Source organism: Electrophorus electricus, chromosome 4 (genome assembly GCF_013358815.1).
Source record: "Electrophorus electricus isolate fEleEle1 chromosome 4, fEleEle1.pri, whole genome shotgun sequence".
Lineage (NCBI taxonomy): Eukaryota > Metazoa > Chordata > Actinopteri > Gymnotiformes > Gymnotidae > Electrophorus > Electrophorus electricus.
Genome location: NC_049538.1, coordinates 15,156,187 through 15,175,377, shown reverse-complemented (window position 1 = coordinate 15,175,377; position 19,191 = coordinate 15,156,187). Strand labels below are relative to the sequence as shown.

The following is a 19,191-nucleotide window of genomic DNA, read 5'->3' as shown; positions in this document are numbered from 1 at the left end:
TATATATATATATATATAAAAGTCAAGAAAACAAAATTATTTTTGTGCGGAGTGATACGTGGTCTAGGACGGAGATAAGGTCAGTGATGGCATAGTGGGTGAAGGCTGTACATGGGCACAGTGGGGCAGCAGTTATACCGCCTGTAATTCTTCATTTGGAAGCCTTTGGAATTTCCAAACTACAAAAATAAGTTTCATAACATCGACATCTGTAAACTGTACCCTAGTCCATCGCATACTCAACCAAGTTATTAAATACATAGCCCATATATATCATATTAAGAGTTGTAAACGCTTAATGCACTACAAAATAATGCCCAGTTTACCAAAAAAAAGTTATTACTCCTGTAAGCAATGTTGCGCCTTTTCGTTGTTAACCACAGACATGCCTAGGCTTTAAATGCCTATTTTAAATAAAGCTTCCGCGTTTTGAAGACGCTCAGTGTAGGTTCAGTGGCTGTGAGGTTCTTCCGGGAATCAGCTGTGAAGTGTTGAGCAACTCAAGCTCTGTTAATCTGAGCATTGTTTAGATGTTGTTAACGCTCACTTGGCTGGTCAGTGGTTTTTGCTTTGTATGTCACTTTCTATGTTACATATAGCTTAACTTGATCTTTAGCTGAGTAGACTACAAGCTGATAAAACCGCCTCGGGATGGTCAGTGGTTGCTAGCTTGCTGTGTTGATAAAGCTAAGCACTGTCCCACTCCGCTGGAGACGTTAAATGGCTAGATGGCTACTTCCTTATTTACTTGATTGTTATTTACTCCGTGATACTCTGAGCTCTCAAGTTCGACCATTCTTATAGTATCTATGTAGCTGATACTGGCTATCGATAAGCTATACTTTTACTTAGCTAGTTGTATTTAATAGTACATTAGTGAAACAAACACCTAGCGTTATATGTTAATATGAATCCGCACAGCTTGATGTTTGTGAAAATGTACGAGTCACATGACAACGTACAGTGAGCAAAAACTGTTTGGCTTAGTGTTTTGTGGTAATACTCTTAATAAGTGATGCTTATTTTTAGTCAAAGCAGTTATAATCGTAGTTGTTTGTCCCCCGATTCTGACAGGTTCTGACACTTATACCGCTAATGAGGATGTAACGTGATATTTTTGCCGTGAGCTGTGATCCAAACGCAAGCTACAAAATGCCTGCGGTGTCCACTGGAGTGAAAGACTTGTACCTATCAACGTCTCTAGGAGATCTGAACAAGAAGGCAGAGATTAAGCTGGACAAAGTTAGCACAAGACAGTAAGAGAAACCAGACTTTTTGGAGAGCAGTTGCTTAAACTTTTTTTGTGGAAATGTCAGACAAACACACCATTTGTGCTTTGATGTCTTTGCTATTGATTCCCTGAAATCAGGCAAATCCCATTGATGGCGATTTTTCGAATCTTTAGTGAACTAGTGCGTGAATAGGAGTTAATGCCATATCAACGTTGCTAGTAAAGATTCAGTTATGAGTTCGTTTCTATCCTGGTCTATGCAGAAGAGAGTTTTAAACTGTGTATCATCTCTCTGCTTCATCTCTTTGTTTCCCTGGTAACGGTAATGGTCTTTGTGTGTCCCAGCTATGTGCAGAGTGCTTGTAAGATCTTTAAGGCAGCAGAGGAATGCCGTCTGGAGCGCGATGAGGAGAAAGCCTACGTCCTCTACATGAAGTACCTGACTGTGTATGACCTTATCAAGAAGAGGCCAGACTTCAAGCAACAGCAGGTGGTGCAATGTGGCCTGAGTGAGAATGCAGAGCCATGATGCAGCTCCTTACTCAATGCTCCCAGAAAGCACATGACTCTGTAACCACCTAAACCACTTTGGGTGGTGGTTTTCCGTGCCTCACCTTTGGACATTTAGGAAATGGGACATATTTACCTCTACATTTTTAATGTTACTATTGAAGCAGGGTAATAAAGTATATTTATTTTTAATCCCCCAGGACTTCTTCCTGTCAATGCTTGGCCCGACGAGTTTTAAGAAAGCGATCGAGGAAGCTGAGAAGCTCTCAGAGAGCCTGAAGCTCAGGTCACTGATTTTGCGTTGCTCATTTCAGCACGTGTCATTGTCTTCAGACACATCTCTGATCTCTGACCCGAGCACAGGGTTATCACACACCCCTGACATTTGACCTTGGCCTCTCATCACCCCCCGCCCCCAACAGGTATGAAGAGGTGGAGGTGCGGAAAAAGCTTGAAGAGAGAGAAAAGAGGGAAGAGGAGAGACGAGAGGAAAAGCCAGAGAAAGATGGAAGAGGAGCTTCATGCAAAGCAACAGAAAAAAGGAAGGATAATAAAAAGGTACATCATTCAGAATTGATCTTTAACATTACTATAAATAATTTGTCATTTGAGTTTGTACTCTTCAGTGAATATAAAGCTGTCATCCTGATTTCTTCTGTGTGTTTTACACAGGCAAAAGGGGAACGGAATGACCCAAAGAGTGTGTCCTGCACAGGTGAGACGCCTGTGTTCTGTGTTTGTTGTGTAAATGAGTTTAAATTAAGCCTTGATTTCCATAACTTGCTCCCTCCCTTTCTCTTTCTAACCTAAAGTGCCACCCAGTGGAGGTTTTAGTGCACAGCAGTTGTACAATATGATACTGGACCCGGAGATGAGTGTGCTGGTGATGGATGCTCGAAGACTTGCAGATTTTGAGGAGTCACACATGATGATTTCTGGTCAGAACTGCATTAGTGTTCCAGAAGAGGCCATCAGCCCTGGGTAAGGCCCCCCATCCAATCCTCACCCCACACACTGGGCGCTGGCCCTGGTTAAGGGCCCGGTAATCAATCACGCTCATTGATGTGTCACACACAATTATTACACATTTATATAATCACCCCAATACCACAGCCAATATTAACAATAAAATTATAGACCCACTGATCACACACCTTAGTAGTACAGCATAGCCTTAGCATTGAAACACTAATACTAGGCATGTCCATTCCTGCTGTGGTTGGACTATCCCAGCTTGGATGTGCACTGTGCACTTATTCCATATGCAGCGCCACATGCTTGAGGGTGCGTGTGTGTGTGCGTGTGTGCGCGTGCGTGTGTGTGTGTGTGCGTGTGTGTGTGTGTGTGTGTGTGTGTGTCCATGCACTGATTGTCAGGATCACGGTGAACCAGGTGGAGGTGAAGCTGCCAGTGTCCTCCCTGCCCCAGTGGAGGCAGCGGGGCTGTGTGGACTACATCGTCCTGCTGGACTGGTTCAGCTGTGTATCTGACCTCAAAATGGGCACCACGCTACAGAGCCTGAAAGATGCGCTGTATAAGGTACTGAGCCCCTGCAGAGCGCCGCAGATGGACACTGGTCTACTGGTCGAATGTAGGGCAGCGCTCCTGCTGCTGCTGCCCAGAGAGTCCAATGTTCTGCATTACTGCTACATTGTGCACGTGTTTGTGTGTGCGTGCCTGTGATTCCAGTGGGACAGCGTGACTATCCTGCGCAGTGAACCCCAGATCCTGGAGGGTGGATATGAGAACTGGTTACTCTTTTACCCCATGTTCACCACCAACTCCAAAATCAAACCACCCAGACAACGTACAGTGAATCCACTGCCACAGCGTGAGTCTTACACATGCACACACAAACACATGCTTGTGCATACAGACACACACACACATACACACACACACACGCTGCTGAGACGGCGTACAGTGAACCTACTGTCAGAGCATGAGTATTGCATGCACATACAGGTGCTCATGCATGCACACACACGCAAACATGCACACACTTCCCACTGCATAAGTATAACACACAAAGACTCACACTTGCCTCAGAGTATCACCTGCTACTATGTGGAGGTGTTGCAGTTTGTTTGGACAGTGTGTTAAGTAATCTCACTATGAGTGCTGTACATTATGTGAAGTCACTGAACGTTGTGTGTTAAGCGATCTAACGGTGAGTAATGTTTGTTGTCCGTGTGTGTGTCAGTGAATTTCAGCTACCCCTGCCTGGAGGAGTCTCCACCCAAGAGTGTGAATGTGTGCGTGAGTGATAGAGAGGACGAAGTGGCTCCTGTGCAGGTTAACGGAAAGATCTCTGTGGAAACCGCACAAGTGGAGCCCGTGGGACCTGATACACAAGACCCCACACCCACACCATCATCACAGCCTAGTGTGAGCTCAGCCAGTATATCCAACCAAAAGCAACCTGTTGCTACAGCAAAGCCTATCCCCCAGGTACCACACACACAAATACATACAGTTGTGGCCAAAAGTTTTGAGACTGACACACATTTTGGTTTTCACAAAATATACTGCCTCAGTTTTTTTGTGAGATGTTTATATGTTAAAGGGAAGTTATATTTCTAATAACATTTTGAGCAAACCCACTCCCTTGGATGAGAGCTTGCTCAGGAATGGCAGAAGGCAGGTGTGAGTGCATGTGCACAGTGAGGCGAAGGCTTTTGGAGGATGGATAGGTGTCAAGAAGGGCAGCAAAGAAGCCACTTCTCTCCGAGAAAAACATCAAGGACAGACTGACATTCTGCAGGAAGCACAGGGATTGGACTGCAGAGGACTCAGGTAAAGTTAATTTCTCTGATGAAGCCCCCTTCAGACTGTTTTGGACATCTGGACAAAGACAGAAGAGATTAAAAGGGAGCGCTACCATGAGTCCTGCGTCATGCCAACAGTGAGGCATCCTGAGCCCGTTCATGTGTGGGGTTGTTTCTCATCCAAGGCAGTGGGTTTGCTCAAAATATTGCTTAAGAACACTGCCATGAATAAGGAATGGTATCAAAACATCCTCCAAGCGCAACTTCTCCCATTGATCCAGGAGCAATTTGGTGATGCTTTTTCCAGCATGACAGAGCACAATGTTACAAGGCAAACGTGATAACCAAGTGGCTTGGTGAACAAAACTTTGAAATTTTGGGTACATGGCCAGGAAGCTCCCCAGATCTCAATCCAATAGAGAACCTGCGTCAATCCTCAAAAAGAGGGTGGGCAAACAAACACAGAAACTGTGATCAACTCCAAGCACTGTTCAGGCAAGAATGGGTTGCCATCAGTCAAGATTTTGCCCAGAAGCTGATATCCAGCATGCCAAGGCCAACTGCAGAAGTCTTAAAAAATAAGGGTCAACACTGTAAAGTCTTTAAATAAAAGTAAAAAAAAAAAAAAAAAAAAAAAAAAAAAAAACAAAAATGCTGGATCGGGTATTGGTGAAGACATTTTTAAGGAAACAAATCTGGAACCATCAGAAATCCATCCTGAAAATAGCATAGCAGCGCATGTGATAACAGCCAGGTTAGTTTTAGCAGGTCACATGATAACAGCTGGGATAGTTTGAGCATAGTTTATCCACTGTAGAGTTTAAATGTAGCATTTTCTTCCCATTAACGATCAGAAACTATTATATTCAAATGCAAATATCCATGCACTCACATAGGTGTGATTTCCATTGCTATCAGGAGAACAGGCTTCCTGTCTTATAGTGAGAGCATTTAAACGAAATAAAGCACCATTTTAGCACCATTCACTGCTATATCTGCAACTGTGATGGAGACCACAGCGGTTACTATGCTGGGGGAGCTGGCTCTTTGGTCCAGTGGTCAGAGCACATGTTTGAGTCCTGGGCAGGATGGCTTCCTTCAGCCTTTGTTACAGTGGCCAACTGTCATTTGTTTATTATTCCACTCTTTAATTAAAAAAGAAAAATCATGTTTCCGGTGTAACTGCGAAGTTAAGGAAATTCAAGGAAGGGGAAAGGAGAAGGAGCAGCGGACAGCTCACAGAAACGGAGCCGGAGAGGAGCAGTAATAGCGTAGTCTTTTTCTTTTTTTTTTTTTCTTTTTTTTTACACCATTTTTCAGGCTACAGTTTGTAAAGTAGACCACACTCATAGCAGGCACACATCCATTTCTTTATGTCAAACACTAACCTGTATCTCACTGTTTGAAAGCTTGGATATTTTTTGTTAAGTGGCTGTATCTCTCTCTCGCTCTCTCTCGCTTTCTCTTGGCCAGATTGACCGTTCCAAAAAGCCATCTGTTAAAACTTCGCATGGCGGTATGGGGAGCGATGAGGGCACAGTTAAGGATGCTCCTGTTCCCGCAGCGTTGAACGGGCCAGTGGTTCCAGATCGCTCGGTCAAACCGACTCTGGAGGCAGCCGGCGGTCCGGCCCAGGGCGAGAAGAGGGAAAGTCACGGAGACAGAGAGAGAAAGAAGCAAGATGAAGAGGACGAGAGGAAAGAGCGTGAGCGGCAAGCGAGTGAAGAGAGAGGAGCAGCAGAGAAACGACTGGGAGAAGAGAAGAAGAACGAGGAAGAGGAGGAGCAGAGACAGGAGAGATGGAAGCTCGAGCAACAGAAAGCAGAGGAGGACCGGGGAACGGAGGAGAGAGGAACGACAGGAACCAAGGAGCAAACACTAGATGGTCAGATGAAGAGTATGTCTCTGGACTCTCCTCTCCCCAACACCACTGTCTCAGAGATCAAGGTGTGTGTGGACCTCATAACATGCATGCAGTGTGTATGTATAACAATATATAAGAAGACACAGTTTGTCTTAGCTACACAGATCTAAGTGTGTGTTTTTGTGTGTGTGTGTGTGTGTGTGTGTGTTTTGCAGCGGGATACTCTGACCCGTGCCCGGAGTGAAGAGATGGGGCGAACAGTGCCTGGTTTACCAGATGGCTGGATGAAGGTACCAAGCTCACACACAATCAGCTGCTCTCTGCACCTAACACATACAGATACATACACACACCTAAACACACATACATGCACAAAGACACCTAATCAATCACTCATTCACTCACTCACTCTGTGCACTGAGCTGTGCAGAGAGTGAGTGAATTTCCCCTTTTGGCTTTAAATTAATCAGTGCTCGTCTTTGTAAATGTAGTCAGAGTCAATATGAACAATATGAACTGCGTGTGCGTGCGTGTGTGTGTGTGTGTGTGTGTGTGTTTTTCAGTTCCTGGACACAGTGACTGGAACGTATAGGTACTATCACTCTCCTACCAACCGCGTGCACCTGTACCCCCCTGAGGTTAGCATCCCCCAGACTCCTCCGGCCACGCCTCCCACCCCCAAACAGAAGCCCCCCAGCACTGGAGTCACGCAGAAGGAGAAGGAGAAAGAGAAGGAGCGAGAGAGGGAGAGAGAGCGGGAGCAGTCCAAACTCAAGCGCTCTTACTCCTCTCCCGACATCAGCCAGGACCTGCGCACAGAAGGACGCAGGAAGCCAGCTCAGATGCCCACAGTGAACAGAGACACTAAGTACGAACCTGCCACTTACTGAACTAAACCACCATCCCACGCACCACACACCTTGTATAGCGTTTTGTTTTCTTAAGGGTTTTAAAATTGTGTTTTTGCATGCTTCTAAAATGAATTCAAACTTGCAGACTTTCAGAAAAAATGCCTTAAACTTGAGGCATTTTTGCAGATGTTTCATACATCTCTTATTTATTTGTGTGTGTGTGTGTGTGTGTGTGTGTGTGTGTGTGTGTGTGTGTGTGGTCTTGCAGACCCCTCACTGCCACCACGTATGCTAAAGCTGAGATTGCCCGACCCTCTGCTGCTAAGATTAGGAACATGAACCCAGTGTTTGGAGGTTTGGGTCCATCTCTGACAGGCCTCCGTAACCTGGGCAACACATGTTACATGAACTCCATTTTGCAGTGTTTGTGTAACACTCCTGCCATGGCAGACTACTTCAACCGCAACTGTTACCAGGATGACATCAACAGGTATGTGTCCAAGGCAATAGCAGCCATGTTTATCGCTGGTGGATTCTCCACTGAAATCATACGGTCAAATACTGTTAATGTGAACTTGGTGATGATATAAACTACATCAGTTTATCTGCAGATTAGTTGATTATTATTTATAACAGTTGTTTGTGTGTGTGTGTTGAACAGATCAAATATTCTGGGCCATAAGGGAGAGGTTGCAGAGGAGTTTGGCGCAATTATGAAAGCACTTTGGTCAGGACAGTTTAAGTACATCAGTCCTCGAGACTTTAAAATCACCATCGGCAAAATCAACGAGCAGTTCTCCGGCTACGAGCAGCAGGACTCCCAGGAGCTGCTGCTTTTCCTGATGGATGGCCTTCATGAAGACCTCAACAAGGTAACAGTACGCTCCATACCGCAGGGCTTAGCTCTCCTATAGTGTGAAAGCACCATGGCTAAGAGTGTGCAGGGCTGGAGTTTGCGCTGGGGTGGACTGAAAGGTGCAGTGTTGGGATGGGAGTCAAATATACTTACTGCACACGACCCCACCCTATCCACACCTTACTGCATATGACCCCACCCTATCCACACCTTACTGCATATGACCCCACCCTATCCACACCTTACTGCATATGACCCCACCCTATCCACACCTTAGTGCGCACGACCCCACCCTATCCACACCTTAGTGCTGAGTCATTTTACCTACACATGATAAATTCATCTGTATTATAATAAAGAAGAAGAATGCACAGTTAAAAACATTAAAACAGTTCAAAGTTAAAACAGTTAATTTTTGTTTTGTTTTTGTTCCATCTCTCTCGTTTCTGCATGTTTGGTCAACATCTCTCTCATTTCTGCTTGCCAAGTCATGGCAGCGGCTGAACTCATATTTCGTCCTTGCTGACTGTACCACCTGTGTGCATTCTGCGTAATCTGCTGTGAGTGATGCTTGTTGGGTCCACTAGGGGGGTGTCACAGCTCACTCACAGACAGGCCAGCCTTAAGAAGAGCTAGTGTTTAACTGTGATTCAGCTGCTTTAACCTGAGGACTGTCAACGTAAACTGATGAGGGTGTTACAGCAGGCCGTGTGAATGGTACGGCTGGTTAGAGTCTTGTTCGGCAAACCCCCATCATGAAGTGTGGCTTCAGGAAGTGAAATATAATAAACTGGGATGGCAGATTTTGTGAAGTTTAGTATTGCTGGTGTCTCACAATGTGTAATATAAAAAACCCATCACAACTAGTAAACACATCTTTGATTTATAAACCCTCTTAATGCATTATGTGCTTAAGCAGGAATTTTTGTGGTTTTGAAATGGGCAGGTGCAGCCTCTTGAGGAGACCAGTTATTTTAGAAAATTACCAACTGAGAGCTCAAAATGAATGTTTGTGGTGACAGACAGTGTACCATTACTGTAAAAACCACGTGCAATTCAGAAAAGCCCCAAACAATCCCGCTGATAGTCAGCTGAGTGCGTGAGTTTGAAGGAATGTCCCTCTGACTGACTGAAACGATGGTCAGTTCTTGATGGTGGTGAAAAGTGCCATTTAACATGCTGCATACTTTCTGATGTTGAAAACTGAAATTATTTTCTTTTTGTCCTCTCAGTCTGAGGAAACAGGCAGGGGAAATATGGAAAAACAGTCGGGGGGGGGGGGGGGGGGGCTGTGCTGTCCAGCAGTCAGGATTGCCATGGTGACAAGGGTGTCATTAAACGACATTTAGTATGAATTTTTTCCATTCTTTTTTTCCCCCTTTGTTATATTTTCCGTTGTCGTGACGGTGTGTGTAGGGAGTAAGTATTCCTGAGCGTGATCCGTCGCTCTGTGTCTCTCATGTCTGGGCATTGCACATCCCCGAACCCGATGCTTTTGAGTACGGCGCTCCGTTTCTCTGCATGGTTTTAGGCTTGTTCGTAAAGCGTGTGGGCGTTTCTCTGTGTGTGCAAAGTTCTGGGTGACTACACCTGTCACGTGACAATTCTGTCAGTGTTCAGTTCTGTCAGCCCACGCGTCAGCATTTGCTCAGCTCATGTGTGTAACGGTGCTCAGTGTTTGTGTGGGTGTGGGAGTGAACAAGAAATGCCTACATCTCCCTTTCCGTGTTTAACATGAGCAAGTCATAAGCATGCTATGAGAGTGAGATGGTGTGGGTGTGTGTGTGTTTAGACTGCAAAATGTTGACTAAAACAATCTGAGCCTTAATGTTTCACCATACACAGATCTGTTCCTCCCTCCTTCTCTCTCTCGCAGGCAGATAACCGTAAGTGCTGTAGGGAAGAGCCGAACGATCATCTGGATGACTTGAAAGCTTCAGAAATGGCGTGGAGTAAACACAAGCTTCTGAATGAGTCCATCATCGTGGCTCTGTTCCAGGGCCAGTTCAAATCCACCCTGCAGTGCCTCACCTGTCTGCACAAGTCCCGAACCTTTGAGACCTTCATGTACCTGTCCCTGCCCCTGGCCTCTAGCAACAGATGCTCTCTGCAGGTACACTCATTCCCTCACTCTCACAAATGGAAAAACAGACATTTTCATACACACAAACACAAGTTGCTGTCACACACGCAAACACGCACACTCATTCAGCCCCGGGTTTGAGTGGCAGTGTGTTTGGGTGCTAATTTTCTATGTGTGGCGCAGGACTGTCTGAAACTGTTCTCGAAGGAAGAGAAACTAACGGACAATAACAAGGTGTACTGTCCACACTGCAAAGCCCAGAGGGAGTTCACCAAGAAGCTGGAGATTTGGAAGGTTCCGCCCATTCTGCTCGTGCACTTAAAACGGTGTGTCTCTGTGTGTGTGTGTGTGTGTGTGTGTGTGTGTGTGTGTGTGTGAGTGAGTGACTGCCCCCGACTGCACACCCAACATCTTTTAGGAGATGTAGACATTATAATTGGGATTGTAGTACATATTGATTGTGTGTGTGTGTGTAGGTTCTGGTATGAGGGCCGCTGGAAGCAGAAACTTCAGACTTCGGTAGATTTTCCTTTGGAGAATCTGGACCTATTGCAGTATGTCATCGGCCCCAAGAACAACTTGAAGAGATACAACCTCTACGCTGTGTCTGTGAGTGTGTGTGAGTGTGTGAGGTGCACCTTTAACACAAGTTTTTGTGATGTCTGATTTCCTCTCTCTCTCTTTCTGTGTGTAGAATCACTATGGGGGACTAGATGGGGGTCACTACACAGCGTTCTGCAAGAATGCGGCTAGGCAGCACTGGTTTAAGTTTGATGACAATGAGGTGTCCGAGATCTCCGCATCCTCTGTCAAATCCTCTGCTGCATACATCTTCTTCTACTCCTCCCTCTGATCCAGGCCCACTGTCACCATGGCGACCAGTTGCACCTATGTTTGGAGGGCTGCTGTGGGTGGTGCTTAAACCCTCCCCTCCCCTGCAAGGATAAGGAGCTGATTGAAGGGGTTTTTACTAAGAATGGAGATGTGAAAGATCACACCCATCTCGCACTATCGTCTCTTTTTGCTCTCTCTGTTTCAGTAGAGAACCTAAACCATTTTTATTCCTGACAGTAGGAAGCGGAATTCTCTGTCTGCTTTTGCCTCTGGACACACCCAGAAGGTGGAACATGTTCACGTGTGGCCCGGCGCGGCCTGGTCCTCAGGGTCTGGAACCTTCGGACCCTTTCGTATGTCTGAGAAAGTCTGATCTCCATAGCCAGACCAAACACTTCTACTTGTCTTTTTTGAGGTTGGTTACGGCCTGAGTGCTGAACATCTGGTCAGGTGTGGCTGTGTTAGCTCTGGCTGTGTGAGACCATCAGAAAGCCTTTAGGTATAGCTGGCTTATTGCTTTAGTTTCCACTAAAACTCCAATAGGGTAATGGAAAAAGTCAGGCAGAGCTCTTTCACATTCAGCATGTTTATACAGCTTGTGCAGACATGATTTTAGTTCTGGTTTTTAAAGTGACCAAATCCTTTCTCAGTGTCTGAGTGTAGGCCGGGTCTGCTGGGTTACAGCAGAAGCTCGGAGTGCGGAGTCTCCTGAGTCTGGACTGGACTCAATTAAACAGGCTTCTCTCGCTATCATTTAATGTATCCTGAGCCATTAATCTCATTTGATTCTTTAAAATGATGGGTGTGTAGGGTGGTGTTATATCAGCATATAGTTCATTATATCACTTATCACCAAATGATGCTCTTCCATATAAAATCCTCCAATGAGCAGCATAGTCTGGCTCATTTTCTAACCTAATGCAGTGATCACACACAGACTTACAACTGAATTTACAGTACAAACTAAAATGTGTTAATACACTACCGTAGCTATGCGGTCCTTCCTGGCCTTTGAGCAGAGCATAGCATATTTAGTTAAGGATAGTAACTTTACGTAAGACTAGGGAATCACATGCAGCAGAGGTTGATTGCTGTGTAGGTGTTTGCTAAGTCCACCCATCTTAAAGTGGGTGTTAAGTGCTCCAAGCCTCTTTAGAACCCTGCCACCATCTTGCAGTGCTGGCTTTGCTTCCTCTCCAGTTTGCCTTTGGTCAACATTTCCCATGAGTCCTGAGAGGAAAACACTCCCAGCCAGCAGGGGGAGCCAGACATTCACCAGTCCACTGTTCTTGGTCAAACAGCAAACATGTTTCTAACGTAAACTGCCATTTTCTGCTGGCTCCTAAGTACACGTGTGGGTTTGCAGATGTAGGGAGCTGGCATGGGATGTTGGGGTTGGCGTTGGGGTTGGCGGGGGAGCTGCTGTTTTTCTGTTTGGGGAGCAGGGTCAGTGAGGAGGAAGTCCTAGGGCTTCCCCAGTGGAACCCCCCCCCCCCCCCCACCTGCAGGACCCACGTCTCCCTCTCTCCATCCTCCATCCTGCCGCATGACCTTATACTTCTTCTCTCCTCCACATGGGTTATATACTCACATGATTAAATATGTAGTTAACCAGCTGTGAAAATAAAGATTATTAAGGAGTGATTTGTGTTCTGTGTGATTTTAGTGCTGTGGGTGTGTGTGGATACATACACGTGTGCATGCAGGAGTACATGGAGTTTGTTGTTCTGTTTGTGGGGCACCTCGGTGAGAGAAAAACAGTTCTGACCATTTTGTTGGTTGCCAATAAGCAAAATCTGCTACATACAACTTGTAAATGAAAGGCTGAAAAAGTAAAACTAATTTTAAATATGAAAACACCTAAAACACCTGGCATTAGGTTTATCCAGAGTCTCATCAGTCTTTCCAGTTATATACAGATCAATGGAAAAGTTTAGTACAGCAAGTATAGGGTTCTTAAAACCTGTACTATCCAGGATCTCAAACATATTTGTAGCTGTTGGTTCTTCTGCGAGGACTGTACTGACTTCCCGTTAGTGGACAGCAAGTAAACAACAATAACAGTAATAAATGTTGTAATAGCAGTGATACAAGTTATAGTGTGTCGTGCACACACGTTCTGGGGCAGCAGTTAAATGACAGTTGTAATAACTAATACATCTGCGAGTGTATTGGGGGGTCGGTAAATAACTTGCCTGACGTTCTTTTGCTTCATTTTTACATTAATTTTATGTATAATGTCCAGTCTTGGCTTGGTTGACCTGGAAGTGTAAAGTGTGTGTCAAGAGAGGGAACTGGATGTGCCAAACGTGTATGTATCCACACGCACCCACAGCACTAAAAAGCGTAAAACTGTAAGTATGCATTTGGTGATTGGAAGAGCTAGTCCTGTATCTCCGTTACTGTGGCGTCATCAAACTTGTGCCATGTGTTTGTGTGCACATTGCGGCAGCAGGCAATAAACATCAGCAGTGAATTGGCCGATGTCCAGATCTCCACTGTGGTTCTGAGACAGACAAAAGAATTCACTGCCCAAAAGAAACATTAGGAACTACTTATTGATGATAACATGCAGAAACAGGTTACCAAATTAAAGTTGTTGTAATTGATGTTGCTACAACATTGAAGAAGTCCTCCCACATCCTTTATCCAAATTTTCCCTCCACACCCGCCCTCCGGACACATGCCCATTTAGCCACAGTCACAGACTATTCTCTTTCTCAGAGTGGCTAGCATTAGCTTACAGGATGTAATGACAATTTAGACTCATTAAAACACATCAGCTTTAAGTTTAAAGGTTATTCTAGGCCCCTAACAGTTTTTATACAAAATGACATACTCATGAGCAGAGAACGGAGAGAGTTCTCAACTAGGAAGAAGACTTTTAAGTAGAATGCAGTGTTATAAATAGAACAGTGCAGAAAAACTGGATCAGGGTGTTGTGTAACTCATTTCAGAGACTTTTCTCTTTCAAAGACTACAGGGAGCAGTGTTAATGATAAAATATCTAACATATCACACAAATGGAAAAACAGAAATTTTCATACACACAAACACAAGTTGCTGTCACACATGCAAACACCACACATGCAAACACGCACACTCATTCAGCCCCGGGTTTGAGTGGCAGTGTGTTTGGGTGCTAATTTTCTGTGTGGTGTTCCAGACTCACAACAGCACAGAGAGAGTAATGTGTGTTGTGTGTGTGTGTGTGTGTGGTGTTCCAGACTCACGAGAATAGTGTAGAGAGAGTAGTGTGTGTGTGGAGTTCCAGACTCACAAGAAAAGTGTAGAGAGAGTAGTGTGTGTGTGTGGTGTTCCAGTGGGCAGGGCTGAAACGGAGAGATCAAGGCTGTCCAATGAGAACAGGACATTTGCTCAACTTCCTCTTCTTAAGGCCCTGACAATGATAACTGATATTTCACAGACCACACACACGTAAGCACACAAAGGGCTATTATTCAGACATTAATTTCAATAGGGTTTAAAAGGATAGAACTAAGAAATAATGGCATTAGAGGTGCAGTAACCCTGGGGTGTGTGTGTATACTATTTTGCAGTCAGGAGCAGTAACGTGTGTGTGTGTGTGTGTGTGTACCACTTGAGGTGCAGGATTAGTATCTCTGGCATTTTTTTTGATGGTTGTCAGCATGGTTGTGTCTCGTCTTACTTCACACTTAGCCCAAAACATCTGCTCATTGCCAGTAGACACACTGCTGGAAGAACATATCCAAACAGTCCTTCACACACACTCTCTCACACACACACACACACAGTTTGCGATCGCCAACTGGTGAACTACTTAATTACAGTAAGGCCTTGTATGAGGTGTATGGAGCATTTGTATGTGTGTTGGGGGAGGGGGACATAAAAAATAGTGAATGTCTGCCAGGTGTGTGTGTGATAGCTGCAGTCAACACACACAGTTCCAACACTGTCCCTTCATCTGTCTGCTGGGAGACACACAGTCTATCACCCCCTCCCTGCTCTGAGTCTCAGGACACCAGGTGGTTAAATGAGGGGCAGGCACAGAGGTACGTGTGCTTGCTCCAGCTTTCTGAGTGTGTGTTTACCTGCTTTACCACACTGGGTATTCCATTAAGTATGGAGGGCAGGAGCTCATGGGAGTCTTGCTGTGAGTTATTGCTGAACTGTGGGTAAAGCTTATACGCTCTCGCTCTCATCTCATCTGGACATAATCTCTCCTTCCCTGACACCCACACCTCCTCTATCAGCCTACAAAATGCCCCAGCAAGCCCACTGTGTCTGCAAGGAGCAACAACAACAACAACAAACAAACAAAACAGTATGGGGCAGTGGTTGCATTTATTGTCTGTACTATTAAGCTCTGTGTGTGTGTGTGTGTGTGTGTGTATGTGTGTGTGTGTGTGTGTGTGTGTATACATGTTCGCAGGAACAGTAGGGTGTTTGTGTGTTTCTAGAACAGGCCAAGGTATACCCACGGTGCCAGTGTCTTCCTGGTTTGTGTTAACAGAAAGTATTCAGCAAGATGGACAGTGTTGATCAGGCCCTGCAGCACTGCATTTATGTAGCGTGTTGGGAACACCAGCAAGAGTTTACCAGCCCACACAGACTTGGCTGCCAGCCACAGTGCCTCCCACTGGAGGTTTCTGGTCCTGCAGCTCCATGCACCCTATGGTGGAGGGTGGACAACTTGTGGCTTATACACACACACATACATACATGTATGTGATATTTCAAGTTTTCAAGTGTTGAACAAATGTTGGGTTTGTCAAGCCAATATAGAATAAATTTGTTCACAACAAAAGCAGAACGAATGGAGGCTTGTAGCCAGTGTGGAGCTCTGTTGTTTATAAGTGGAAATGTAAGACCTCTTCCCAAGGTCTGCCATGTGTTTGCATGCTCCAGAATGCACCACACCTACTGACCTCTTTGACATCACAGCTGACCAGACACTTAATTACTGCGGTATAGACCAGTAGTGGGTTAATTACTTAAATACTGTAATTTGGACAGAATGACTTCAGAAAAAAAAAATGCAGAAATGTGAGTGTTGTTTGGAAAACTTAAAAATATGTGCAAACTTTAATAGGAATTTATGTGCACCATAAAATACTTTGGCATTATACAGGTCAGTATAGCAGTGGGATGGTGGATATACTGGTGGAAGAACTTAATTAACCACCGACAACTTACAATAAAGTGGAAGACGTGGGAATGTTGGCTGTGATCAGACACCAGTGTGAATTTTTAAAACACAATGTTATATGTCATGGTTAGTACACATGCAGATATAAAAAGAAAAAAAAAAAGTGTATGACTGATCCTGTTTCATATTTACCATTTCCAGATTTAAAACAGGTGTTGGACTTTGATCTCACCCCAGAGAGAGAGAGAGAGAGAGAGAGAGAGAGAGAGAGAGAGAATGAGAATGAATCAAACATATAGGAATGTTTATTCCCCCCCACCCATCCACAGACCCACACACACTCACACACTGCAGTGGAATTCTCCAGGCTGGCTCCTACACTGTCCTGCAGTTCCAGGAGAGTCTTTTTCTCCACTGCTTCCATTCTTTGTTATCTCTGCTTTCACCGTTTCATCTTCTCCTACAGTCGCGATGTTTTAAGACTAGCAAAAACTTTGTTTTTCACAAGTTTGCTGCTTCAAATTTTATGGTGGTCAATTTGCATTAACTCTAGATTGTGAAGAGTGATCAGATAAATTGCAATTAATTGCAAAGTCATTCTTCGCCATGAAAATGTACTTTTTAAAAATTACTGCATTCCAGCCACTGCATTTCAGCCCTGCCACAAAATGGCCTGCTAACATCATTTCAGTGCTCTTCTCGTTAGCTCAGGAGAAAGTGTTAACAAGGACAAGACATCTGATATCACTGTGTCATGCTGATTAGAAGAGCAGACTGGTTGCTTTAAAAGGGTTGTGGGGCTTAAAGTTTTCTCCTCTTAACCATGGTTACCTCCAAGGAAACGTGCAGTCATCATTGCATTGTATCAAAAGGGCTTCATAGGTAAGGACATTGCTGCTTCTAATATAGCACCAAATCAACTATTTATCAAATCATCAAAACCTTCAAGGAGAGAGGTTCAATTGCAATGAAGAATGTTTCAGGGCACCCAAGAAGGTCAAGCAAGCACCAGGACCATCTCCTAAAGAGGATGCAGCTATGGGATCAGGTCACCACCAGTGCAGAGCTTGCTCAGGAATGGCAGAAGGCAGGTGTGAGTGCATGTGCACAGTGAGGCGAAGGCTTTTGGAGGATGGATAGGTGTCAAGAAGGGCAGCAAAGAAGCCACTTCTCTCCGAGAAAAACATCAAGGACAGACTGACATTCTGCAGGAAGCACAGGGATTGGACTGCAGAGGATGTATTTGTCAATAAAAAGTTAAAAAACTTATGAAATGCTTATAACTGTACTTATAACTATACTATATAAACATTTGACAAATGGATCTAAAAAAAAAACTGAGGCAGTAAACTTTGTGAAAACCAGAATTTGTATGTCTCAAAACTTTTGGCCATGACTGTACTTGTTCTACAATGTAATCACATGAAAAAGCCATCACATAGCAAACACACATGAATATTGTGGATGATTCTCTCATGTAGATTTGAGGATAAGCAAAATGAAAATGATTTAAAATAAAAACTAAATTATGTTTTAAAATTAAGAGGCTAGCTTGACTGTTCTTCTGATCTGGTCGACTGTTTCAGGTCATTTAAGCCTTGAATTGATAGCTCAGGGTAGCAGAATTGGGTCTGATTTTCAGATCTTGAAACCATTTCTAGAGAGCTGTCCTTTGCAGCTTGGTCCACAGCCGCATTGCCTCGTGGTAACGTCAGCTCCGGTTCATACGGAGACATCTTGATGCCCACACAGACATGTGGCACAGTCTGAGTAAACTGGGCAAGAATGTGCCGCCAGCGGTTTCGGTAGGTCATTGGCCCTTCCTTTCATATCAGCAAAGTTGTCAATATGGGAAGCTGGAGAGCTGAAGGTTTTTCTCTTAATCAGTTTCATCTCCTGCCAGGTCCATTTCACATTCTTCCGTATCCGTGCCCTATCAGTGACTATTGGTGTCTACTTTTAACTTCTGATCTGTTTTGGGACAGAATTTTCAGTAGAGTTCAAACAATGTTCAGTAGCTGCATGTTCTTCAGTATCTCTTGTGTTATGTTAGGGTCTGTGCCGGGGCTTTGGCTAGTTGTACCATAGTCCTGGAACATTTCTGCTTGTTTTTCTTCAGTTGGTCTATTTGTCGTTTTGTGTTTTTCTCTACTTTGTCCTTAAGCTTTCATTTTTCTCAGTTTTACCTGCAGTTCCTCATTTTCCTAACGGCCAATTGCTATTTCACGCTCCGTGTAGCTTGAGGCGTTGACATTTTCCTTGCTGCCTGTATCTCTTTTGCCATTCTGGGGTATCTCTAGGTCAGCATGTTTCTTCACTTCTGATTATAGTCTTTATATGTCTGACGTTGGTGTTCCTTTCAGTAAGGTTAGATTAAAGGAGGGTTTGTTCTCTTCTTGATCCTCTGCTGCTCACTTTCCTATGGCCAATCATTTGCTGTAAGGCTTCCCATGTTGTGAGTTCTTCTCCCTGCAGCGTTTCATTGCACTGTTGCCATTCTCCTTTCTTCAGATTAATCTTTACAGCACTGCAAAACCTTTAGCTTCCTATCAGCTTTGCTGGATTTGATATGCTTTTGTTCGATAAATGTTTCAATTTCTGTAATGCAAACACGCCATCGCAAACTTCTAATAGGGTTTTCATTGTTTCCTTAGCCTAACCTGTCCTGTTTTACTGGGTTCGTTTCCAAAGTTTTACTGGAAATTAGAAAGTTCTGTACTGGGAATTTTTTCTTTCTTCTGGGTTCTCAAGGTGACTTTTTTCCAAGTCTTTTTGCTATCCAGATTTCATTATTTATTTTGTTAGTATTGTTTTATTTTACGTTACTATTATTTATTTTAATATCTTCTTACTAATATTTTATTGTTAGTTCCAACAATATTCAGTTTTATATTTTATGGTGCATTGTACATGCCAATAAAGTTAAATTGAACTGAATTGAAAGGGGCCCAGATTGAGAGAATTTCACATCATTCACACTCGACAAAGATGCCACATGCAGGATAAAGAATGAATGTAACATCATATGTAACATCACAACTGAGTTTCAGTGCTGCTGTCGAG

The 19,191-nt window shown here is 44.2% G+C and overlaps 1 protein-coding gene across 2 annotated transcripts; it reads left to right on the top strand.

Annotated features, from left to right (window-relative positions):
• The first annotated feature begins 460 nt into the window (after positions 1-460).
• usp8 (ubiquitin specific peptidase 8) lies at positions 461-12,497 on the top strand. Of its 2 annotated transcripts, none has more exons than XM_027022782.2 (19): positions 461-554; positions 1,075-1,256; positions 1,577-1,721; positions 1,942-2,027; positions 2,164-2,299; positions 2,414-2,456; positions 2,554-2,722; positions 3,118-3,280; positions 3,431-3,572; positions 3,945-4,192; positions 5,983-6,456; positions 6,589-6,663; positions 6,937-7,241; positions 7,493-7,714; positions 7,886-8,096; positions 9,957-10,193; positions 10,347-10,489; positions 10,640-10,772; positions 10,858-12,497. In XM_027022782.2, exons 2-19 carry the CDS (start codon positions 1,153-1,155, stop codon positions 11,014-11,016), a joined length of 3,195 nt encoding a protein of 1,064 aa, XP_026878583.2. In that variant the 5' UTR covers positions 461-554; positions 1,075-1,152; the 3' UTR covers positions 11,017-12,497. The 2 variants fall into 2 exon arrangements, with proteins under 2 accessions (XP_026878583.2, XP_026878584.2); XM_027022783.2 differs by having other exon boundaries at positions 476-572.
• Positions 12,498-19,191: the final 6,694 nt, after the last annotated feature.

What these genes read in the sequence shown, in the direction of transcription:
- usp8 (XM_027022782.2), top strand. Translation starts at nt 1,153, where the DNA reads ATGCCTGCGGTGTCCACTGGAGTGAAAGACTTGTACCTATCAACGTCT. An exon ending in TACCAGGATGACATCAACAG is followed by an intron (nt 7,715 to 7,885) that starts GTATGTGTCCAA and finishes TGTGTTGAACAG; the next exon opens with ATCAAATATTCTGGGCCATA. An exon ending in TTCATGAAGACCTCAACAAG is followed by an intron (nt 8,097 to 9,956) that starts GTAACAGTACGC and finishes TCTCTCTCGCAG; the next exon opens with GCAGATAACCGTAAGTGCTG.